Source organism: Cyanistes caeruleus, chromosome 4, assembly GCF_971803275.1.
Source record: "Cyanistes caeruleus chromosome 4, bCyaCae1.hap1.1, whole genome shotgun sequence".
NCBI lineage: Eukaryota > Metazoa > Chordata > Aves > Passeriformes > Paridae > Cyanistes > Cyanistes caeruleus.
The window spans coordinates 14,852,761-14,879,257 of NC_141704.1; the positions used below are offsets into that span (position 1 = coordinate 14,852,761).

At 39.5% G+C, this 26,497-nt stretch overlaps 1 protein-coding gene across 1 annotated transcript in view; it reads left to right on the forward strand.

Annotated features, from left to right (window-relative positions):
• The window catches only part of ABCD2 (ATP binding cassette subfamily D member 2), a 42,559-nt gene that overhangs the window by 8,170 nt on the left and 7,892 nt on the right, over positions 1-26,497 (forward strand). Inside the window, exons 4-7 of the mRNA XM_023918631.2 lie at positions 2,039-2,207; positions 5,310-5,404; positions 6,838-6,983; positions 20,881-21,026. Of these exons, the coding sequence (XP_023774399.2) occupies positions 2,039-2,207; positions 5,310-5,404; positions 6,838-6,983; positions 20,881-21,026 (556 nt within the window). The remainder of the gene's footprint in view (positions 1-2,038; positions 2,208-5,309; positions 5,405-6,837; positions 6,984-20,880; positions 21,027-26,497) is intronic.

Below are 26,497 nucleotides of genomic sequence, written 5' to 3' on the forward strand. Positions count from 1 at the left end.
GCTGGGCTTTGATCTGTTGTCTCTCTTCTGGATTTCTTTAAATGCCAGCTGTTAAGCCAAAGAAATGTGAGGCAGTGCTGTTAATCTCAGCATTTCCTTCTGAATATTTGTTCTTCATATTTTTACTGGTGTTTTCTCATCCCTTTGGTGGGAACCCTTTTTCCCAGTACAGTGTGAGGAGGGATGCATTAGCTAGGCAGATAATCAAAGACTATGGATTCTGTTATTCGAAATCCAGCCATAAAAGCTACAGCTTTTTAAATTGTCAGAGGAGGGGTAGTTTGGCACCTTCAGACACAGACTTTGACAAAACCAGAGTCTGTGCTGTTTTCAGAAGTCCTTCTAATGGGCCATAATATTTGACCTACACTCTTTTAGCTGTTCCCCTGCTTGATCTCTGCTCCAAGATACTGCCAGATAACCTGTTGTACACTGATGAAATAATCTATTTTGTTTTCAGCATTTAAGTAATTTACATAATGTACATGAGGACTTTAAAAAAATAGTGGTTTTATTTTTTGGCAAAAAAAGTACCCACAAAACAGTACAGGAAGAACTGAACTAACTCACTTTGTCTACAACATGGTAAGATATTAATCCGGACAACATAAAACCCAAGAGCAGTTCTGTGAATTCCCATCTTAATTTTACGTTTACACTTCTCTTTGAGAGACACTGCAGTACTTCAGCCACATTGTCATTCCCATTTTGTGATTCAGGCAGTTTCCAAAGGATAGTGTACTTCAACCCACATCAAGTGGTAGTGCAGTTCCATTTCTTGCCCACCTCCTCCACCAAGGCAGCCTCCTTAAATTCAGTGAAATTCACTGTGCAGATGAGGTGGGCTCAACTTTTCTTTGCAGTCAATAGTTTAGGTGGTAGCATTTAGTGTTTGAACATATTATTTTCTACAGTCATGGTATGCAATCTGACTACACAGTGGTTCTCCTGGGGTGCAGCTGGCAGAGTTTCATTTATCACATGCAGGATTCTCTCCATCATCCTCCAGTGAAATGATGGCCATGTGGCCAGAACTAGCACTCACTTCAGAGGCTGGCACAAATAGGCAAATTTACAGAAAAATTACAGAATTATTTCTAGTTATTTCAAATGATCTTGGAATTGTGTACACCATAATGGGTGAACTCAGTCATGGGGTTTATTATTAACCATATTTAACCACAGCAAACCAAGGATTTTATAATCTTGATCTAATTTTGTTGCTATTCTTATCCTTTCTGCATTTTGTATAAAGATCTATCCTTTTAAAGCCATCTAATAATACATTTAAAATAAAAGGCCTTGGCTTAATTCCTTATTACCATTAGATGAAGGCAGTTCTTTGGGAGCTCTTAAATAGCCCAAGAATATGTAGTTACAAGGTCCAGAGATCTGTTGTTTCTGTCTTCACCAGGTGAAAAATGTGACAAATGGACCAAAACAAAAAAATGGAGAAAGCCTTTTAAGAGACTTCACCGTGTTAAAAATACCCGGTTCTATTCTAATGTGTCAGATTTAGCATGGAGTTGATAGAAGACTCACTTCTGGTTTGTACTGTATTTTAGGTTAGAATGCCTTGGTGCTGCCTCTTTTACACAGAAAAGCACACTTCTCCCACATGAGGTTTCTGGAATAAAACAAGCAAACATAAGTAATTATAGATGCCATTTTTTTCTCACTTCTGTGGGCTTCTATTTTTGCTGGAAAATGCAAAGATTTTTTTTTTTCCTTGTGTACCAGCCTCTTTGTTTTCAGATATGTTAGTAGCTGTTCTCTGTTCATTGAAGACTACAGAAATGAGCAGTCTCTACAACCCCTTCATTTATTGGGGTTATCGTAGTTTACATGGGCTTAACTCAAACTGTCCTTTCTGCTGATTGGTAGGAGTGACAGGTGGCATATGGGTTAGCACAGAATTTCAAGGAATGAAAATGAATGGTTGTTAACCTACATTGTTGCTCATGTTGATCTTTGGCCAAACATTTAGTTTGTAGAATTTGTGAAGTATAACTGAAATGAGGTGTTTGTTGTTTCTCAGGTCACTGAGCTAGCAGGCTACACCGCCCGTGTCTACAACATGTTTTCAGTCTTTGATGAGGTGAAGAGAGGCATCTACAAAAGAACTGCTGTTATTCAAGCATCTTTAAACAACAGCAGGAGTGAAGATAAAGCAGAGTCACACATTGATGGGCCTTTAGAAATCAAAGGTAATTAATTTATATTTGTATGAATTTCCCAGGGGCGGTGGGGGAGGCATGGTACAGTGGGACAAGAGGTGAACAGTGGTTTTTTTTCCTGTAACTAATCAGCCTCTCAGCCTTAACGCCCCAGAGACCATGTTGCCTTTCCTTTTAACCCCCTGCTACCTTATAATTCTGTCCTTATGGTGTGCTTTTCTAATACACAAAATGGATCAAATGTTTTTTGTAAAAACTTTCTATGAAAAGGCGTTTCAACTATACTATTATATGTGATGGTGATGTTAGCATTCTTACACTGACAGTGCCTGTTTTCCTCAGACTGTTCATTTTTTTTGGAAAGCTGGGACTGTAACATTTTCATCTTCAACCATAACATTATTTTGTTTGAGGTAGGAGGAAAAAAGACAGATTAGTTCAGTATTTTTTCTCAAAAAAGCTATGTTTTCCACAATTAAGGATCAGCCTGTGCTCATTTTTTGATAATTTAATGGAAATCTTCAACTGAAAATGACAACTTTATCCTTCTTTTCACCTCCCAAATTATCTGATCAATATATACTTTTTCCCTCCTGACCCCATCCTGTGTCTTTATGGTGCCACTGTCTTTCTGTCTCTACCCTCCCTGAACATTTTCTGTGTACATCCATTTCTTACTGTGCTCCATTGTGTGCCACCTCTCTCTGCGTCTTGCATCCAGCTTCTCTCTGAGGTACTCAAAGACAGGTTTTTGCAATGGGTTTTTCCTCATTTTCCCAACATACCATTTCTGCTGCTGCCCTCTGTGCTGTTGAAAAGCCTCATTCTTTTCCTTTAGCTTTTGAAAAGTTAAGACTCAGTAGAGTTATAGGCCCCAAAGGGTTCTTTGTGAAATAACTTCTTGCAGTGATTTCAACAGTGCTGCCCTTCAGCTCATATTTCTCAGAAGTCATCTGACAAGGTTCATCATAACTAAGTGTGATGCAGTGTGGTGGATAGGTATGGAAATAGCTGATGTAATCTTGTAGATCTTGGTAATACTTGGCTGATGTTAAAAGAAATGGCATTTTATAACTGTTGCATTTTGTCATGTACATGAGAAAAAGTTTGTAGTTCCTGGAGCAATGAAGTAATTTGGGGGCTCTTTTTAGATAACTGTTTTAAACCAAAACCAAATACAGTTCAGATATGCAAGTGTGCTCTTCATGTTCCCTTTAGGTCTAGTATATCTAAACCCTACTCTACTTTTCTCTGCAACCTTTTCCCAAGTTTTCCTTCCACTACAGTCACTTTTCATCCAGTCTGAATTCCTCCTAAAGCCATGGTGACTAGCATTTGCTGTTGTGTAGTTGTAGCTCTCAGAGGCAGCTAGCCAAGACCAAGCATTGTGCACAAGGATTTAAGAAGAATTTAGGCCAGATGAATCTAGGCCACAGGCTCCACACTTTTTATGACAAGTGCTATTGTAGTACTGGTTTTCCTCCCTTCTTTCGGTCGCAATACTTCAGAAATCCCTGAAGAGTCTATTGTATGTGGATAAAAGTACACGTGGTCACATACTCATATGTGTCTGCATTGCTAGAGGAGAAAAATCACAACGTTCAGCTTCCCCAATGGTTCTTTGAACACATAATACTTATTTCCTTTTGAATCATCCAGTATAAGTCTTTGTAACTAAGCAATATCTATTTTGTGCTTTGCATTTACTGTTGTCAGTACGAGTGTGAAAATATGAGAATGATAATAATGTTTTACAGATAATAACATTGCCTTGTAGCATATTTAATAATTCATAATTAAAAAAAATAAATAGAATTTTGTATGTCTTGTACAAATACTGTCAAATTGCATTTCTGATTACACAAATGTACTTTAAAAGCATGCTAAAGTTGCAATCAAATGCTGTGAAGTTAGGGTTAGGAAATGAGAATTAAGTTTACTTAGCTCTTACTAGTTGGCTATATTTTATCATTGATTTATTTTAACTACAATGTCCCCACTCTATCAAAGTAATTTCTTTTTAACAGAAAAATACTTTTTTCCTCATGATCTCATGCTGTTTTATGTAAAACTTATTTTATGAAAAAAGAATGCTTGGACTGATTGGTATAAAAATTTCTGCCCAGCTTGTTACAGTTTGGCAAAGTTGAAAGCAACTGAACAAAAAGCCTCTAAATGAAAAATGTGACGCTAAACTTAAGTGAAGGAAATGCTACCAGAGCCTTTTATAATTAACTAAGTAACTAACTTGGTCTTTGTTACATTTTTCGTTATTCAGATTAGTTTAAATTATAAGTAAGCAGCTTTCTAATACAAAGAGAAATATCTTTCCTTTGCATCTTGTTTATAAAGTTAATTTCTAATATTTTTCTAGGAATCCAGCTGTTGGTTTCTCTTAGACAGGACCATTAACAGGTGACTGAGAAGTTAGTTTCATTCTTCTACTGTTTCCAGGACAGTTAATATCAAAGTCCTTGTATTACAGAGTATCCAGATGTCCAACAGAGACTGTATATTTAATTTGCCAGAAATCCAAATTCCAGGTGTACCTACCTGACTGAAATGTTATGTAAGTCTTTGCAAATAATTACAAGACATGTTTACAGTGTCTGTGGATGGAAAAGAGATGGAAGCAAGCCATTAAATGTTTTCTTCTTTGGTCTCATTACTGGAGGAGACTGAAAGGTGCTCTGACTTTCAGAGCTGGTAGTGACTCCTAATTAAATCCTCAAAAGAAAGTTTACTGGTTTCTCTGTGGCTAAGGCTGTCCTTGAACTTTTTTACTGTTTGGTATTAAACAGCTATTTAAAACAGAAGGCCGAAAATACAAGTAGAATTTGAATGAACACATCTTTATAGTGCGTCACATTTATGATGCATACTGTGCATTGTGTTTAGGATCAAATTTAGGTTTCATTGTGCATTCTTGGCTACTGTTGACAGTGTCTTTTGCACTAGCTAAGATTTATTATCCAGATTTTCCACTAGGGGAACCTGGAGCACATAAAAGAGCTGTTTCAAACACCAGTCCTTACTTGAAAATATACTCAGTTGTAGCACAGAGGCTGTCACAAGTGATTGCTTAATGGAGGGTTTCACAAACTCTAATTTTTGGGGTTTTTTTCTTTCTAGGGAAAGTAATTGATGTTGATCAAGGAATTATTTGTGAAAATGTTCCTATAATTACTCCGAATGGCGATGTGGTGGTTTCCAGACTAAACTTCAAAGTAAGATGATATGCAAGAATCTTCTGATTGTTGCCATCACATTAACATAAACAGCACAGAATTCATATACCTTATGTTAAGTACTTGGAGGAGCATATGGATAAAAGGGGAAGTCCAGAAAGGTAGGCATAGTAGCTCAATAGAGGCAGACATATGTAGTTTGTCCTGCTCAGAGAAAGAAAAGGGAGGATTTCTGTTGCTGTTGCCAGGTGAAAAACTGACCTGAGGTTTTCAAAGGTGTGTATGGAGTATGCATCCATCTTTAGTAAATTTCAATCAAATTGGGATGCTTTCCTCACAAAGGCTCCTTTAAAAGTCTGAGGCCACAGCAACTGTGAAAAAATCAAACCCATAGTTTTTCTTGATCACTCATAAAGAGTTTTCTTGCACACTGACAAAGAGCAGTGCTGACAAATAGCTGACAGCATAGTTCACAAGTCCAGTTGGGGAGATTTATTCAGTAGAAACTTGTATTGTTTTTAGAAACCTGTTCCAGACACCTCTTGGTACTTGCTCACAGTTTTAATGAGTGACCTTTACTGAATTACTCCCATATGTATCCTGATCTGATGTTCCAGTGTAGATGTTGTTCTTCTTTAAAAAGAGCTGAAGTTATCAGAAATAAATTTAACAGAAGATCTTTTAATTTAGCTAAAGCAGGATGTTCCTTTTCCTCTGAATTAGGAACTAGGAAGAAAGGGTCCTAGCTATGGCAAACTTGCAACATCTTCAGTGTAGGAATTTCAGAATTGTAAAATTACAACCTCATGATCAAGCAGACATTTCTATTTATTTATCTGTCTCAAGAGACAGAAACGAATAAAATCCAGAGGTCAGTATATTTCTGTAAAACATAGATAATGGCATTGTGATTATGCAGAAATACATACTCATATATCCATAGGGTAACAGTCAAGTGAGTAAAAAAAATCCTTGGCATCACAGCCAAGTTAACGTAGGTAATTAAGTGGGAAATGGCAATGTGAAATAAATTTTCCAAATCACATGATTGACCTTCCATATCTGCAGTTAATATCACAGATAGGCACAATACTGCTTAAAACACTTTGAACCTAATCTGCATTAGACCAGTTGATTCTGACTGTGATGTATTTACACTGCAATATAATCGTATTACATATTACATTACGTGTATATAATAATACATTACTATAAATACTACTGTTGTGTACTACTGTAAACATTAGTTTATAGAGATACTCAGATATAATAAAAATATTTTTGTGATCTCAGCCTACATATTTTATCTAATTCCACTGTTTTAGAATAGTTGCCTGAATACATGCAGCTAATCAATGAAATTGGTTGATAATTTTATATAAATGTTTATGTAACCCCTCTTAGGGGTCTTAGACTCTCTTGTGCTACATACACTGTGTAGTAACATCTTTGAACGTTCATCCCCTTTGCAGGTTGAGGAGGGGATGAATCTTTTAATCACTGGACCCAATGGCTGTGGAAAGAGTTCACTCTTCAGAATTTTAAGTGGTCTGTGGCCTGTGTATGAAGGAGTCCTCTACAAGCCCCCTCCACAACACATGTTTTATATACCACAAAGGTATGTGTCTTGCTGAAGGTGATGCCTCTTATCTGGTTACATGAATTTTGGCCCTTCTCACATTTCTAATCTGTGATGTGTACATCCAAGTTAAAAGATGGTAAGCACAACCTCAGGTGCGTGAAGAGTGTTTATGGAAAGAGATCTTTTCTCACTGGTGATGCAACGTCATTAATCACTGGAAAGGGCTCACACACACTTGTGTTGGAGCCTGTGTTTCTCAGATGGCTAAAGTCCTGGATAGTTGAGATCATGGGGGTGGACTAGAGTCTGAAAGAAATTTGAAATAGATCTAGTATATCTCAAATCTGATTTCTTTTAAAACCAAGGATTGAAACAAGGGAGAGTGGTTTAATTCTTAAGTGTCAAAGTAACCAAAACGTAACTTGCACACTGCAAGACCACAACCCATCCAACAGTAACTGCAAATTGCCTTTTTAATAATATGTGCTCATTTCACTAATGGCAGCTTGGCTTTGTTGTGCTTTCTTTGTACTTTGACAAGCTGTTGGACTCTCAGTACATACTGTTATGCAATTGGTTCTAGAATATCTCCTTAGAGACCTCTAACTATGTTGTTTTGCTAAAGAAAAGTCAAACACTGAATCTTTGCTTCCTGTTGTTAATTTCTTCCCATGGGCAAAAGAAGTATTCATGATCACAGTTTTTAGCCTTGTTTAAAAAGTAGAAGATATTGAAATGAATGGAATCTACTGAACTGATCAGTAGATTTTCCTTGCTGCAGGTGAAGATAGCAAAGAACACTGCTTTATGATTTTTTCAAATATCTGTATAATTTATTCCTAGCCATTGTAATTTTTCTGATTCACTCAAGACTTTTATTCAGGAGTTTGGAGCAAAATGCTTTATTAAATGTTTTTCAAAACATTATTTCAGAATACCCATTGTGCAGAACATGCTTAAAACTGGTTTACTCAGAACAAAAGCTAATCTGAATCTTTTTCTTGAAGAAAATCTTGAGTTTCACCCACTTCTTCCTCTATGTGATCCCAGCCCCTGTTCAGATCAGCATATGTGGCTGGCTTGCTTACAGCTCTTTCCCTTCACTTACGTTCCCTTTATTCTCTGAAAGCAAACAGACTCACCTTGCATTCAGGTGGATTTGCCAAGGTACTGGTTGAGAGGATTGCATCACATCTCTTGGGTTTTCATTTCCATAAATGTAGTTCTTTGTTAGCTGCTTCCCATAACTTTGCAGTGCTGGAAGAATTTGTCCAGCTAACATCTTCTATGAAACATTTCAAAAAGTTTTAGTCATGATACACACAATATCTTTGCAGCCCTCTGTGACCAAAGCCATGTAGGGATTGGCCTATGCAGTCCATCCTAGTAGGATCCCCAACAGGAAGGGTCCTGCTGTGATGTCCTTGCAGCACCCAGGGGACACTGCCTTAGCTCAGCTCTGTGGCTCTTGGTGAGCTCTGTGATTCCCTTCCCAAGGGACAGAGCAGTGTCTGGGTAAATGGGGCAACAGTGAGTGACGGAGAGGGCTCTTCTGCAAAAGTGCTACACTTTGACTGTTGCTGAAGATTCTGAAGATTCTGTCCACTCTGGTGGACAATTCAGCTGTGTCAGGGTGCATTTTGTATGCTCAGAAATGTGGCCTGTCACTGATAAGTGTCTCGTTTTTGGACAGGGACTGAGACTGAATCTTGTAGGGATTTCTGGGGTAATGTGGCTGAAGGAGTTGATAAAAGACAAGTTTGTTCAGCTGTCCTTGAGGATCTCAAATTGCTTTTTTGCCCAATATATTTGTTTTTTGGGCATACAGAGTCTTTGAAGAATATCTGAGATACTACGAATTACTTGAAGGGTATCCAGTTTTATCTTAAAATTTGTACATTTGGGACAAGATTTGCAACAGATCTACTGGAGTTTTAGGGCTTTTTTGTGGATTGCCTTATGTGGTCTAGGTTTTTCTCTCTTTTTTTTTTGCCTATAATCTACCTGTGCGTGTTTTAACAGTTCTTTTATTTGTGGACTAAAATAAATCACACATTTACTTAGAGTTTTTGTCTGTCCCTGGCTCCAGTATGCATTTAGAATTTTTGTACTGGTTTGTAAACTGTCCTGAAATCCCCAAATTAAAGAGGTTTGTTTTGTAAGGTCTTGCTGGTGCAACCATTTTGATTATTAACCCTGTGCAAATTGCTGCTTTATCAGGATTACCTTCTGTTTGTTTGGTTTTGTTAGGCATAATTCTGTGAATTCTAGGCTGAAGAATAGAGTGCCCTGCCTACATTTCATCATTTTTGTATTTCATCATAACTTTAGGGAAAATAGTTCCTGTCAATCTGGAAAATGTTCCAGAGAAAGTTGCAGACTGCCAGGCTCTGGGACATGGTATGATAGGATCAACCTGGCATCAGCCTACCTCACTGTTTTATTTGGTGGGTAGGTGAAACTGTGCTACAGCTGAAAGCTTTTGAATTGGTGATGTCCATCAGAGCAGCAGGTTAGGATGACATCCCTGTGTTTATGCATATACATTACATCTCAGGTCTAAGACATAGCAGATGGCTTTCCATTCATTGAAGCATCTGCATTCCTGTGGCTGAGTTTAATTCTGCATCAGCCCATTTTGAGTCAAGTGTGGGAAACCTCGTCTGCACACATGAATGGTGGAGAATACAGTGACTACTGAGTAACAGAATACCCCACAGTAAATAGGAGCTCACTGAAAAGATTATTTTTTCTATATTTTTTTTTTTTTAATATTCCAGCATAGTATTCCAGGAATGTGTGGGAAATCATGTGTCTTTTTCAAATTCAAAAGCTACATACAAAACTATGATTTATTAAAACATGAATTAGCTCATTGTACACTCCAAATTTCATCCACACTGCAGGCACTTTGCAGTTAGCACTACTTAGTAGTTTGTAGGCTTTAAAACAGCCTTGAGAATGCCTGTCTTTTTGGGGTTTTAGATTACTTACCATAATTATACTGTTTTTTTTATCTTTTGCTGTGAATCATTGTGAGGGCTTTTTTATTCCCCTTATATAGGACCAGGCCTTGCAGAATTTATCTATAATCAATCACAGTTCTGGTAGATGCTGATGTGACAAACTGCCCTTTTGGGAACAGGGTGAGAACAGCCCAGGAATTTCAGAGGCTCTGCCACTGCCCCTGACAGGCCTGTCCAAGTGGGGAATGGGCAGAAGAGGGGGCAGGCAAAAGAGACAGAGGCATGAAGAGCCTTTAAGCAGTGCAGCATCATTTGGTGCCTGAAGCAGCTTGTTTTTTTGGTGCTAGGAACTGGTCACACCTCAACAAGTTGTCAGATCTCATTGAAGACTCAATAACTGGCAGAGTGTATGTTCTTACCTCTTCTTCTACTCCTCTCTGTCCCTCTTTTGCAAAGTAAAATTCTTTTGTGTTAACCACCTCTTTGCATTCTTCTTTGAATCGACTGGCCAAGAATGTAGCACAAATGAAAAAACAAATGGTTGTGGCACTCTAGTTGGTAAGGAATCACAGTTCAAATCAGAATCAAGAAATATCATTTTAAATAAAAAATAATTAACAAAAGTATGTTGTGGTTAACATGAGTACTGATGCTGAAGATATACCACACACAGGATCACATGCATGGAATCACTAGGTTGGAAAAGACCTCTAAGGTCATCGAGTCCAACTCATTCCATAACACCTCAACTAAACCATGGCACTGAGTGCCACATCCTGTCCTTTTTTAAACACATCCAGGGATGGTGACTCCACCACCTCCCTGGGCAGATCATTCCAGTACTTTATCACTCTTCCCATAAAAAACTTTTTCCTAATATCCAACTTATATTTCCCTTGGTGCAGCCTGAGACTGTGTTCTCTCGTTCTGTCAGTTGCTAACTGGAGAAAGAGACCAACCTCCACCTGACTATGCCCACCTTTCAGGAAGTTGTACAGGGTGACACAAGATGTATCTGAAGCACTTCAGGAGTTAGCCTTTGCCAGCCTATCTGAAAGTAGCCTGTTGCTCCAGACTCTGTTGGTCTTATACTTGGGAGGAGACTCCATCTTCATGGAATTAGCTCTAGCATGCAATTCCTCCTAGCATTTACTCCAGCTTTTCTTGCTCTCCAACTAAGTCTCAACCTTTTCAATTGTAAGGAAAGAGATTCTGCACATGTTGGCTCTCATTTCCTTACTTTGATATAAAGGCCAGCACACCTACATGCTTACAGGTTACCTTGACAACAGCACAGGAATATACCTCAGTGTCTCTGAACTGTAAATTGCAGTAAAGCTCTAATTATCACTGGATTATTAATATAAATTTTTAATCATTTTCTGCCTGCTGTGTCATATTGTCTTACTTGCATGGAGGAATGTTTCATGCAGTCTCTGTTAGTTCTGTAACCTCTGATCATGACTCTCGAATCTTCCTAGCACAACACATATCTAAAATGTCCATCAGCATTTTCTCTGTCTTTCTTGAGGACTGATTCTCATAGAGCCTGGAGAAATGCAGTGTACTTCTTTCTCCTCATCCATTGTCACTGTTCTTCCTCTCCAGCTTGCTTTTACTGTAATTTATGTATTTTTGTGAGAGGTGTGTTTCTCCAGTAGCATGCATAGTTTCTTTGTTATTCTGTGTGACATTCTAGTAGAAGACTTACCCAATTTCTCAGCAGTCACAGCAATGGTCCAATTCTGTATTCTCTCTCTCTTGCTATTGCTCATTCAAATAGATCTTTAACATTTTGTTCAACACCAGGGTTATCAAATGCTTAAAGGGAGGCAACCAAAGATAAACTAGTATTAAATGTTGTGTGTTCTTTGTCATTTAAAATTTATATACCTATATCTTTGTACCTTCTTAATAATTCTAGGACAGTATGGAATAGAACAGTTTGAAGATTTATCTGGGCCTCCTAAGCTGTTTGGTTTTGCATTCATCTGCTCTATTTCTGGTAATTTATTTGGGGGTTCATTTAAAAGTCTTTTCCTGTCTGGCATTTTTCCTTCTGTATTCTAAAAATATCCTTGGAAACCAAACAAAATCAGCCACAGAGATATTTTTCCTCTCATTAGCTCTATTGAGTAATCCAAATGTCTGATGTGCTTTGCCTCAGGTAGTCCAAGGATATTCATCATGTGGATGAATGAAGCAAGAATGCTTCAGTTCTAAGTGATAAAAATAATAATATATAATAAATAATAATATTGATGTTATTTATTGTTATGTATAATTTATTCTTATATAATAAATAATAATAATAAAAGAAATGTAAATTTTACATTATAAGCACATGAAAATTCGAAGATTATAGTACAACTCAAATGTTGTTTTAAGCATGAAGTGGTTAGTAGTGACCACTCTCATCCTGAAACAGTTCTTGAGTATGTAAACAATTTAATCTTGCAAAATTGCTGTGGTTCACTTTCAGATACCCTATATGAAACATGGGAGTTTGTGCAAATGGAGTATGTATCTATATTGTCCTTCTGTATCAGACTACTTTCTTGTTAATATGTGGTCTGCTGGAGAATGCCTGAATGAAGTGCTGTGCAAATATGCCTATACGGGTTCTATTGCCTCATCTCGTTTAGATTGGCTCAGATGTCTCTGTCCTGTGTTGTATTTTGCACATCCTAGTTTGTTGTCAGCTAATCCTGCTCTGTCTTTAACTATGATCTTTTCAGTTGAGTCAGGTGGAGTTAAGCTGTACTCTGTACACAGCAATACTGCACCAGCAATTCTCATTGCCCTTCAGCATTTTGCTGATAGTGCATCACCATATTGACTTGTTCCTTTGATACTCTGCCATCAGTTCATGTCATGCTATACAGATATCTGCTCCCTGGCACACTGGATCTGTCTGTTGGACTTGCTGTTATCAAGTTCATGATGCTCTTTTTCAGTGTGTTTATTTCCAAAGTTCACCACTTATCTGACAGATGAGAAAAAGGTCTTTGGTAGACAAGCATTAACAAAAAACATAACACAACACACTTCATACTGTGTGCAATAGTTTGCACTATTTTGATATAGATATGCTTTTAAAGATTGCCTGCTACTTTGTATCTTATTTTTCCTCTTTTGAGATTAATCAGTTCCAGACAGCTTACCTCAGTTCTGCTGTTTGGTAGAAACTGGCCTAGCATCTGAGAAGGCTGTCAGGCTCTCCCTTTGGTCAGGGCACAGCTTCTTCCATTTAATCTTTTTGGCATTCCTATAGAAATGCTTGCACTTATCCTTCCTGATTGAGGAAAGTTCCATCTTGCCTCATCTAGAATAGAAAAGTTCTTGTCTTGCTGCTCTGTAGGTTGGCTGAAGCTTTGCTTGCTGAGATCTCTGAAACCTCTCCATTTCCGCTGAAGGCTCACTCAGAGGTGTAAAGTTTGAATGTTTATTATTAGGTCTATGTGCTGACTGCTCACAAGTAATGGCAGTACTTATTGGTAGGACACTGTGCTCAAAATTCACCAACACTGGGAATGGTTTTTGTGGATTAGCTGCTACTCCTCCTCAAGCCATGCTAGGTGTCTTCTCTACTGCCCAGACACAAGACTCAGCTGATTAAAGCACAGTTTAGAGGTATTTTCTGTTATTAAGGAAAGTATTGCATAAATTCTAGACTGAAATGTATAGTCAACTTGCTGCACTGGGGTTTACCTTAAGTTTAAAATGTAACTGCATAAATCCAACATATAAGGGCTACTGCTAAACTGATGTTTGTGAAAGACTTCAGCATTCTCCAGGGTTGTGGTCCCGTAGTGTCTTCAGACTGGGGCATCTGTGTGGAGCAAGCTGTGGCTATGGGAGAGGACCAAATGTGGGTGAGGAATTGAGATGTGTTGATAAATACTCAAGTTATACTCCAGTCATCTTTGTATGTCCCAGACTGCTTATGAAACTTCATTTAAAAGCTAGGAAAAATAAGCTTTGAACTTTTTTTAAGTACATAGCCAGGTTAAGCTTGACAAACATTTTATAATTACAAAGCCATTAATTGGTTGCAAGAGCTGAATACGTGGCTGGTGTTTATCGGCTCTATCCTGCAAAACAATGACAATCTGTTTTATCTGTGTTAGGTTCATTTTGCTGATACAAGCAGCTCAAAGAATCATAGCATGCCTTGGGTTAAAAGGGGCCTTTAAGACCATCCAGTTGCAACCCCCTGCCATGGGCAGGGATACCTTCCACTAACCAGATTGCACAGAGGCCTGTCCAGTCTGGCCTTGAACATTTAGAGGAATGGGGTATCCACAACTTCTTTTGCCTTTAAAATTTAGTTTTGATACAGTGTCAGGGGAGCAAATTCACCTAGAGGTTAACTGAGAACTCTGTGTAGCTTAGCAGTGGTACAGACGAAGTTGCATGTTAGGGAGTAATCTGGTGTTTGCATTTACATGACCTAGTTTCTACACTAAGCTCTCATTACTCTGTCCGACTTGAGCAGTTATGTCCAGCTTAATGCACCTGTCCTGCAACTGTGCAACAAAGGATCTTTGACAGATGAACAGAATGACAACTGTTTACTATTTCTATAATGTTTTACCTAGGAGCATCATAAAGTACGGTTCAAATGCCTTATACATATCAAGTAATGAGAAACAATTTGGTTACATAACAACAAGAAGCACTGGGAAACATAAATTACAAAATCTGCCTGTCAAAAAAAGCTTGATATGAAAAGACTGAAAGGATGGTGGCTTTTGTAAGGGAACAACAGCTGAAAGCTCTAACAACTGGTATCAACTTCCCTGGGAATAAGTCTTTTCTCCTCCTTCCTACTATAGTTTTCAATCAGAAACTCTGTTATGATGCTCTATGCTTTTAAAAATCCAGGTAGTAGACATAGCCAACCTTCTTGAAGAGACTGTAGTAGTTTTTCCCATGCCCTTTAGGCTTTGCCATTTGCCTGCCCCTGTGTCCTGGGCTCCAAAACTCCAGAACTGTGTCCTAGCTCTAAGGTAATTCAGCCTTCTCCCAACTTCTCCATGGTTTGCTCAGTCTGACACATTTTTTAGGTTCTAGTTCTGTGTTTGACTGCCTCCAGGCTAAACCATGTTTGCTCAAGACCATGTTCAAATGGCTTTTGAGTATCTCCAAGCATGGAGACTCCCCAGCTTCTCTGGAAACTTGCTTCAGTGCGGGATCACCCTCACAGTGAAAAATTGTTTCCAGATGCTCATATGGCATCTCCTGTTTCAGTTTGTGCCCATTAGCTCTGATCTTGTCACTTGACACCAGTGAGAAGAGCCCAGCTCTGTCCTCTTTGCACCCTCCCTTCAGGTATTTATGTAAGTTGATAAGATCCCCTTGAGACTTTTCCAGGCTAAACACCCCCAGGTCTCTTTCCTCCTAGGAGAGATGCTCCAGTCCCTTCACCAGTTTTGTGGTTCTTGAGTCCTATCAGATGCTAGGAGCCCAGCATATTGCATCGTCAGACAGACCTCTAGTCACAGCATAGCATATGCTACACTTGGGCCCATCTGTGCTAAGGTTCCTTGGCACAATGGTTTTGAGCACTCTGGTAGCATTTTCTTAGGAGTAAACAATGCCATTTGTCACTTCCACTGTCAGACCAAAGGATGTTACCATGAGAACATACTGCTTCACTTCAAGATAAAGACAAGGACAAGCTGGCAGTATAATTGCTGGTGCCAAGTGGGAGCTGCTTGCAGGCTCCTCAGTGAAGATTAGCTGACAAAGTTCATCCTGCAGCCAGGAGATAAGTGTGGTGCAGCACAGGCCTGAAGGCCAAGCTCTTTGTGCAGCACAGCCCAACACAGTGTATAGCACAGGCCCATGGCCCATGGTTGGCAGCTGTTCCACAGATCACCAACTCCATAATGCATAACAGTCTTGCAGCTGGGGTCACTGCAGCTGCTTGCTTTATGTCCTAGGACCAGCTCACTAGATGACACCACTGACTACAGAGAGGGCCAGGGGTAACTAACTCAGACTTACATGAATAATTTCTAGGTGAGATGAGTCTCTTCTGCTGACAATGCAGAATAATCCCCACAACACTGGGTTTTTGCTTCATCGTTCTTTATCCATTACTTATGTCATGGTCTCATGGGAGAATGTTGCAGGTGGGATTTTTTCTTTAGTTCATCATGTGTGAATGTACCTTGCTTAGATGAGAGTGTGGCTTTCCCAAGAGGGAAGACTTTTCCAGGCTTGGTTATTTGCCTAACATCTTGCATTAATTATACCCTATCAATCTCAGTTTCTTCTTATTACTACAGCTCCCTTGAAGAGCCGCATCACGTACCAATAATGCTTATAAAATGCCTATAATAATATTCCATGTATCCATATACATGGTGTGTCTATTCTGTCATGTTCTGTCCTGTGTGATGCAGTGTTTCACAGCAGATAGCAGAAGGAAGTCAGAGCAGTGTGTATGGCTTCTCGCTTGTTGGCGGGTGTTTCACTGCAGAAACTCTCACTATTGCTCTATGAATACTTGTGTATTCATATCACAGTGCATGGAAAAAGTTACACTATGGACAACTAAGCATTGTAGAAACCCTGAGCAAAACCAGCCTTTGCTCTAGAGGCTTTGCTGTCTACACTTCCTCCTCCCTCTGAAATAAGGTGTCACTTCTCATCTACAAAACTGAATAATTGGGATCATTCTAGAAGAGGGAAACTGCCTTGCTCAGTTTGTTACACTGCTATGATAAAACTCAGAAACACCTCCCAGGCTGGACTATGCCTGGTGGGACTGACAGTCTAGAACCTTGTCCAGAACAGCTCTTTGTTTTTTCTTCAATTCATTGATCTTCATGCTCATCCATCCAAATAATCCTTTTATCATCAGTACTGCCAGAGGTAGTTTAAGAAAAGGAGAGTATTTTTCTTTCCATTTGATTGCTTCATTGCAAGCGGTATAATTATTTCAGAATGCATTAGCTGTTAAAATTTTGTAGAAATTGTTTGGGGTTTTATTTTAATTATACATGTGTTTGTGTGTGCTCTGTGTCTATCACAAGATACAAACAGGCTGAACTGAATAATTATGTGAATTGCTCACCTTAAACATTTTGGCCATCTGACCAGCTCTAGTAATATTCTGTCTATGATCTTGGTAATAGTGAAAAATCATGAGATAAGATGATAGCTAAATATGAATAGCAATTTAAAGGCTTCTTTTACCATTCTGGTTATTATTTGCTCCTAGATTGTTTATTTGTAGAAATGTGCACAGGTTTTTGGGGGGGAGAAAAAAAAAAGGGAAAAAAAGAGCCACAGAGTGATTTTTTTTTTTTCAGCCTTTGATACCAGGTTCTAATTATATACTTTTAGAATTCAGCCTTTCATACTGTGCATTTCATTTCCTGTTAACTATATTCCTTGGTACTATGGTCTTTAGCACTCTGGTAGGCTTTTCCACTAGGTAACTGATCTATCTGAAATATTTAGAGGATGTTTGTGGCCAGTTATGAGTGGAGAGCAAAGTTCAGTGTAGGGTAGTTTAAAGACAGATCAATTATTTATATATTTAGAACAGTTACTGAAACTTTAGCTGGCCCTAAAATCCCTTGAACTAGACAGAGTGTGATAAACAAATAGCCTGTTGTGTTTTTTTAAATTTTGATAAATATTATTTATTATTTTTTAACTCTTTGGTGATAGCACATTCTGTTTGAGAGCAGTGGATACAACTCTACTCAGAAAGAACTTAATTCACATTCATTCAAGACATTTTATTTTCTCAAATTTGTAGTGGTGGTGCCATCGTTTTTGACTGTTTATTTATTAATGTCATTGAAGAATTATTCAGAATTCAGTTACTTTGATTCGTGGAGGCTGTTGTTTCTTGTTGATCACTGTTGATCAAGATTTGCTGTTGGTGAAAACTGGAATTTTTACTATGAATCTAAACCAGGAGCATTGCAATAGCTGGAGTTTTTCTGAGGTGATTCCAGACAAAGTGTAGCAGCTCATAAAATTATGATATTGGCAAGCAAGATGATAGAAAATTCAAATATGGAGAGTATCCCCTAGATAGTCAGGCAGAGATCTTGAGCTTTTGGAAAATGGTCCAAAATATCTATGTAGTAGGTAAAGGGAGCCACCTAGAGTTAACCTATAGGAATCTCTACATATAAGTGTATGTGTGATCTGCCACTTACTGCAGCTTAGGTGCCAAACTGAGAGCTAAATGTTAAACCCATTTATCTCTCCTGAGAGCAGGCACCTAAATAAGATTAGATCCCCCTTTAAATGTTTTACAATGCTAGTAAATAGTTAGGATAGTTACTGAATTTTATCTTGGGGAGCATTGGGGAAAAAAAAAGATTGGTACTAAAGTCTCCCTCCTTCCATTTGAGGACTCTGACTGGTATAGTATATAATTAGGCTCTTTCTGCTTTGGAAACTCTCTCTTTGGACACATGGTTCCTGCCTCTTAAAAGTAGTTTTCTTATAAGCCATTCTTGTTTCTGCTAGTTAATTAGTAATTGATGGGGTTTGTTACTCCACTTCAAGCTGGGCTTTTCTGTAATTTTTACAAACTAGGTGGGGAGAGGCATGCTTGGTATTACTGGTGTGTTCAGCTGGGAGGCCAGAAGGAAAACCCAGCTGTGCCAGGAAGCAGTGCTGGTGACTCAGTAAACAGGATGGCACCAAGTGTCCTGGCACAGTGTGTTTGAGTACTGCTTTCCCTGTTTTGCTATAGGTTAAATCTCAGAGCTGCTAGTCATTACAGGATCATACTTCACAAGAGTAAGGTATTAAACCCCAGACAAATTATACAATAGGTAACTGTCCTCCTTGCCCTTACCTGCAGCTTCACCTAAATTACACAGTCTTACCCGCTGACTTAAACCTTTCTGAACACAGGTGGAGTTGCTCTTCTGTCCCAGAGGTGGCAGCAGTTTGGAGCAAGTGAAGTGATTTCTACACATGCATGAAGTCAAACCCTTTGGGATTTCAGATGGAGACCATTGTGGATATGTAATAGCTCATTACTTCATAAAGTTACTTAATGTTTAGAGTTGAGATTTTGTAATATCACAATTAATGTAAGTGGTTCGCTGCACTTGGTGCTAGTGTTCATGCAGCAGCCTAAAGCAGTACTATTGCCACAATAAGCAGAGAGCAGAACAGTGAGCAAAGAGGAGCAAGCAGTACTTGCATTTGACTTGTGGTTCTGGTTTTGCTCCATCTGGGTGCTTGCCACAACAGAGATGACCAAATATTTGCAGAGAGTTCAAATCCTCTGCCCTTCCCATCCTCACCCAGTTGGTGGTGAAAGTAGTTTAACCACAGGCAGGTACAGACAGTTCACCGTGGATGTTTGCAGCACTAAAACCAATGCAACTGATGCCACCTTGCATGTGAATTTTAGTTTCTATGGCAGCTTTAGTTCTGTAATTCTTCATTTGTTGCACTGTGAATTCCTTCACATTACTCTGTGGTGTATTTTAGGGACTCTCAGAATACCAGTGGATTAATCCACCCTTTTGCAGACACCTCCAAGGGAAGGAAAGAAATCTGCTTAGGTATCACACATCTCTGCCAGGCAAAGCCTCTGCATGACTGAGACCTTCCCGCCACGCAGGTTCAGAGCTTTTTAGGGAAGAAAACTGACCACTTTTTAACACACTGTGAAGTTGTTGGAAGCAGTTCTTGGTGGCAAGAGCAAGCTGCCTGGAAGCCTTCTCATTGCTGGCCCACTTTTGACTGCTCCTCCCTATCATCATCCCCTGGCACTACAGCTTTAATAAGACTAGTATTGTTTTAGCAGATGAACCCAGAGGGAGTTGTGGAACACTTGGCACAGAAAGCAGGACAGAGTCTGGAGCCTGACTGTTCTTTGGCTCTGACTTTCCCTTCCAAAATCAAACTCCCACAGACTGTTCCTGTGGTGTTTCCAGTTTCCAAGAGCTATCAGCAGCTTTGAGACAGAATGGATATTTGTTCTTCACAAGAAATGCTTTGACCAGCGAAGGAAATGGTCAAGTAGATGTGTCTTAGGTTGCCTTTGCTGTCTTAACCTGAATGGCCTGATATCTTTTAGAGAGCTGTGAAACTATTCTTTCAGCTTCTTTGTTTTGGGACTAGGAGGATTTTTGGGTCCTGGGCTGTACCAGAGGCTGGGCACAGCTCATGACATTGTGGCAATTTGCCATAGCTATTCCCCAACCATGACTGGGGACTCTGGTTTCAAATTGGAGAGAGCTTGTCTATTAAGACATAGTATTACATGGTCTGGAATTATAGTGACTAAGAAGCTGCTTCACATACAGCACAGCCTTGTACTTGGCAAAGGGAGGCTGGTGCTGGGAGGTTTAAGGTGACCAACCCCTTCAATGTGTGCTACTTTGCAATTCAGAGGCAGTGCAATTCAGAGGCTTCAGCTTCTGAAGCCAGCTAAGGTATACTGAGTCTGAATTCTATACTCCAGAAAAGTAGGGAAAGAAGGTTTTCAGTGCAAAGAAGGTTTTCAGTGCTCTCCTGTCTGACTTGTGTGTCTCCTGCTACACCGTGGAATTCTTTACCAGTTAGAGCTGCAATGTTTTTGTTACAACTTGATTTTAACCTGTGTGTGCTTAAATCAATTTCTAAATCTCTTAAGAATACCAAACTTTGATTAGAGGATAGCTCTGCTAGGTCCAAGTGAAGGCATTCAAAATGGGCTATGAAGTGAATATTTATTCTGCCTAATATGTCATTGTGTTTCCATGCTAACACTACCCTTTTTGTTACCATGTAATCAACTGTTACAGAAACAATACATTGTCCCTAAGGTAAGTTTAGAAAAATGTTCACCCCCAACGTACCCACTGGATAAATCCAGTTTTAACAACATAGTGTTTAAAGCCTTTCACTGTGTTCAAAGAGCATCAGCAAGATGTTCTTACTTGAAGCCATCCTCAGATTACCAGTTTCCCTGTATTGTTCCTCAGGCCCTACATGTCCATTGGAACACTACGAGATCAAGTCATCTATCCAGACTCAGTGGAAGACATGCATGAGAAGGGCTACCAAGATCAAGATCTAGAGTCTATTCTGCATATGGTTCATCTGTACCACATAGTTCAAAGAGAAGGAGGTAAAGTGCATATTTTTATTAAAAACTTGACAAAATCTGTCACTTGTATGTGTGTCTTAGTGTGACTGACCTTTACTGACTGAACTGGCAAAACTAGATTCAGACCTTTATGATTGTGGGAGCTGCACAGACACATGGTTGTTGTTCCTGATGCTAGCAGAGGGGGAAGAGCTGAGTGCTCCTCCCCTCTGCAGTAAATCCATGCCCAAGTTGAACATCCACACTATCATGTGATGGCCTGTCTTTTCCTGGTATTGTGGGATCACTTACCCTCCTTGATTTTCATAAAAACTGTAACGTGTCTTAAAATATTGTAATGTCACTGACTATATCAACTTGCAAGCAGATCTGCTTTCACCTCCCTAGTTTGTAGGATCAGCAGGACTGTGTGCCATGAGAAGGTGTCTGAGACAACCCCACCAGAATGAACAAGTTAAAAGCAACCAAGCAATGCTGGCTGACAGTAGAATGTTGCCATCTACTGCTTGCTGTTTAAGTTGCTGTATGTTCTCAGTATTGTTTGTTCTCAGAGTTAGAGTGTATATGTATATATGTGTATATATATATCTATATATATATATATATATATAGATATATAGATATATAGATATATATATACTGTCACTATAAGTGTCAAGATGCTAAAGGCTTCTTTTGTATCTAAGGAACTGGAGCATTTCATGTCTTTTTTTCTTCAAGCACAGCAATAATTCTTACCCTTTTGTTCCTATCAGACACTAATCTCTAGTTTCAATTTCTTCCCCATCATTATGCTTTTAAAACAGACATAGAACAAAGTTGGTAACATTTAGAGAGAAGAAAAAGGATCTTCAGGCTCCTTTAAGGGGTGTGCTAAATGTACCAGCTGTCAGTGCTGGTTTTGATCAGGTACCTTCCCTTGTGTGTGCTTGGTGAGCCTCAGGATTGTTCTGACAACACAGAGTAGTGCTTCAGCTACTGGGAATCCCAAGACAATGTCTAAATTCCCATTCCTGGATGGCAGCTGGTTGTTCTGTTAAAGAGGCAGAGGCTGTCTTTTTTTTTTTTAAAGTATATGTTTAAAGTATATGTGGATACTTCAGTCTTTTCTGCACATTTTAGAGTGGGAATTAGCAATCATTTGCAACAGCAATTGTATACCTAAAGATACTTCTCCACCATGAGTTAATGCTTCTTTGTTAAGAATCTAATAATGACTGTTGCAATAGAAAATAAGAATGTGCTATCATTCTGATTCATGTTATTATTCAAATCTGATCCTATAACACAAGTAGGCAGAGCTAAACTCAGTGACTGGAACAATTGCAGAGAAGGCCTCTCCTTCCTACACTGACACTACAACTATTCCTGTTAATATTCCTGAGTCACTTACTTCACTAATGTGCCCAAATAGCAGAAGAACAAGCAGGATTGTTGGAACGGACAGCTGGAAAAGGAGGAGCAGTTAAATTGTGAAGTGTGCGCATTCACTGTGCACTGGTACGTGTGGTTGGACTGCACAACATGTGACCCTTGGTGGCCAAAGCTATACCCCAGCAGTCTCTGAGTGCACATGGTTGTGGTTTCTGACCCTGCAGCTGGAGTGTGTAACTGGTGACAGGGCAGTCACTGTGCCCCATGTCCAAGATGCCTTGGCTACAGTCACTGAAACCCCAGGTTTGGATCAGTCTTATGCTGGTCTCCGTGCCAAAGAAAGTATTTGTTACTGCTCTTGCTGTTCTGCCTGTCTGACTGCGCATGCACAACACACACAATCTATTACAAAGTCTAGAGGACACTGTTAATGTTCACTGGTGCTATATTGAAGCTCAGGATAAGGGTACACTGTGCAAAAGTTTGCATAAACAATTGTTGGGGAAAAATGTCTTGGGTGCTTTGTGATCTAAAGCGACAGAAGTGGGCAAAGCTGGAAAATAGGGAGAGAGATTACCACATACCAGGAAGTTTTTAGGACCATAATATACTTGTTCACTTTTCTTCTTTGGCATTTGCAAGAGACAATTTCCAAGGTAGGAGCAGAGGGGAAATCTGTGACAAATGATTTGACACATTATATGGATTTCATATGCTTGGATGTTTTTTAAAGCTGGCCTGGTCTGGGACAAAGACTCATATTCTGGGGTTTTCTGAACCAGCAAGACAGAGAAATACTTGCTGAAAGTGAACAGTTGAAATTTTTTGTTTATACATAAACTAATATTTTTTAATTCCAATTTTTATTTTATTATTTTGCTTAAAATAATATTTTTAAATGAAAAATATCTTTATTAAAAATGGAACTATTTTCTTTCTAAAATAATGAAAAATCTCATATAAACCTCTTGTGCTTTAATTGATCACGAATGTCATGTGTGTATAATCTGATGCTTCACAGTTTTGTGTTCTGCTCCTTGTGGGCAGTTCTAAAAAGCCAGATGAAGCCAGAGGTCCGCAACTTTGACTCAAATTATTTGTTCTGGCATGACATGGTTATTGTTTTTAGCTGAATCACTTCCACATTGCAGCAGTAGAAGGATCACAGCATTCCAAGTATTATGCCTGACGTTGTTTCTGTTGCTGCCAGTGACAGAAATTCCTTCTTTTTCTGGCATTAAGGTTTGACCCAGCTAGAAGTAAATAAAATAAATAGCCCAATTTGGCATTTAGCTTCCATGTTACCCTCATGATACATTTTTCAGTTGGTATCAATAGAATACATGAAATCCACCAAAACAACAATCCCTCCCCAGCCCCATTGTTCTGGATGTTCCTGAGCCCAAGCCCTCGAAGAACCCAGTGCAGTGGCTGTTGGCAGTAGCCCCCTTGCTGCTGGGGGCAGAGCTCCCTTTCCACTGAGGACCACACTAATGTTTTTCTCACCACCTGGATATTAGACAGGTGCTGTTTTGTTACTTAGCTTTTTATTATCTGTAAGGTTCCCCCATCAACATCTGCAAAGTTGTTAGCTCTTCCAGAACTATGATTTCATACAAAATAAAGGTTGTATTCAGCATGTGTGGTGAAAAAGCATATCCAGAAATGGGGGCTAAAAGCATGGAGATATGCAATACATATACCTAAAGTAGTTCCTTCTGGCCTGCTTTGAAAACCTGTGTATATTTAGCAAGTGTCAGTGGAGATGCAGCCCCAGGCTGCTGACAGCCTGTCACACCAGAGGAGCCATGAGGCCATGGAGCTGCACGGTGCATGCGTGACTGGGCCTGTCCGGTTGGGGCTGATGACATTACTGAGCAAGTTCAACCTGTTTATGATTTTTCAGCACCCCAGATTATAATTATTCCTCATTATTTTGTGCATTTGTCATATCTTTGGATGTTGTCCAGGGAGCCTTTGTGCTAGGCCATGTATAAACAGATGGACAAGCCCATTTCCTCTTTCTGAGATTATTTCATCTGATCGCTTTAGCCCTGGATTTGTTTTTGTTACTGGTACCAGCAGGAACTCTGGAGAGCTCTGCCAGCTTTTCCAGTGGCTCTGAAATCCAGAGACAAATCCCTGCAGTGTCATGCTGAGCTGAGGCTCATGCAGTCGATGGTCTCTTTGTTCCTTGCTCAGCTCCAGGTTATCCTTGCATATTCATCCTGAGAGCACTGGGCTCTTTACATATTCTGTGAAAGAGGCTTCCATGCCCAAAAACTCAGCAGGGGTCGACTCTCTGACTGTGTCAGCCTTTCTTCGTCCTTCAGTCCATGTCTGATAAGGTGCATTGGAATGTAGATCTGAAAAAGGAACTTTGAAGCTTTTCATGGCAGCTGAACGCTCAGTCTTGCATGAAAATGCAAGGATTTACAAGGATGGAGAATACAGAGGGGTACGGATCCCAGGAGTAACCCGTTTGGGTTTTGCCAAATACAGCTTGCATTTTCCTTCAGAAAACTGAGATTAAAGGAATTATAAAAGAAGCCATGCAAGAAAATGAAATGCTGCTATCCTGAGGCTATCACTAGTGTTTACTGGCAGCTGTATGTATTTCTGCTGCTGTTACTGTGCCCCAGTACATTAAAGATGCTCTTTGTCTTACTGGCTGCAAAAGCCATAACAAGAAGGTGGGCAAGGAATTTGGACTCTGACAGCCAGGATTGTGCTTGTACTTACTGAGAGATTTGTGCTGCATTCATGGGCGAGCCATTTAATTCATTTCTGAAGTAGATGTAGTTATGGGTGACCGAAGCCACTTGGCTGATACTTCCAGAACACTTAAGCACCTTCACTGACCTGTGCCATGTCAGCAGGAAGAAACAGGAGACAAGTAGGTGCACTATTGTTCACAGACAGGGGGGGAGTCAGTTTAGTGTGAGTTACAAATGCCTAAGTGTTGAGAAAAAAATATTTAGACACTAGAAAAGAGTTTTTTAAAAGGGATAATATAAAATTGCAAACTTCCTTATCTGTTGTTTGAGGCATTCCAGGTGGAAAATAGGAGAGTTTAGAGAGGCTGCCAGGCAGAAGAGACAAGATGCACATGTCATATTCAGTTAGAATATAAATTGAAGTAACCACAGAGATGATTATTGTATCCAGATAAACAGAGGTTAAATCATACACCTTTAGAGAAAATAATAAAATTATTTTGCTGACAAGAGGATGCTTCTTTTTGAACTTCATTCCCCTTTTGTCTTTTAATAAGCCTTTATAAACCAGCTGATCAGGAAGAAACTGTGTGAACACAGGCACTGCTTCCCCAGGCACATGTGCACACATGCACACCCACCCACACCCTAGCTCAGATCCAGGTCCTGAAGCTCGTCTGTATTCTCACCTTAAAAATAACAGAACATAAGCAGCAGCTTGATTGTTGTCAGAAGCATAGCTGTTTCTATGGTTTCTTGAAGAACTGTTTCCATCCCTTGCTAGAACCCTTTGCCAAAAGGGAGCGCTCCAGGTGTTTCACAGTGCTTTTTGGAAGTTCAGGGTGTTGGTGGAACAGCACTTCAGCTCTCTGAGGTCCCAGCACTGGGACTGCTCAGCAATAGCAGCCTGTGTGTATCTGTTCCCTTTACCAGAGAGTGTCCAAATGGTTCCTCAGTTAATCACTACACAGCTCCACTCTTGCTGGGAGCCTGCTGATAGAAAGCACTGTATGTGCTCCTGGGAGGGTACCCACTGGCATCCTTACACAAGAGTGGAAAGAAAATAGGGAAAAACTATAGGATCACTAAAGGTGATACCTTCCTTGCATATGCCTGGTTTTTAAATTAACTTTATAAATATTTATTAAAAAATCAGTACATTATATATTCTAATTTTATGTAGAGCAAAATCTTGAAATTTAGTTTCTGTCATTATCAATTACTGGTTTTGGTCACACAGCCCCTCATCATATGTTTCACTGATGTTTTGTTCAGTCCTGCCAAGCCCTGGTATAGCACCAAGCAGAGGCAGAGCAGTACCAAGCCTCCTGCACATATACAAGCCCCATTGTCTCACATTTGCTCAACTATCAGAAATAACACAGCCCACCCTCCTTGCTT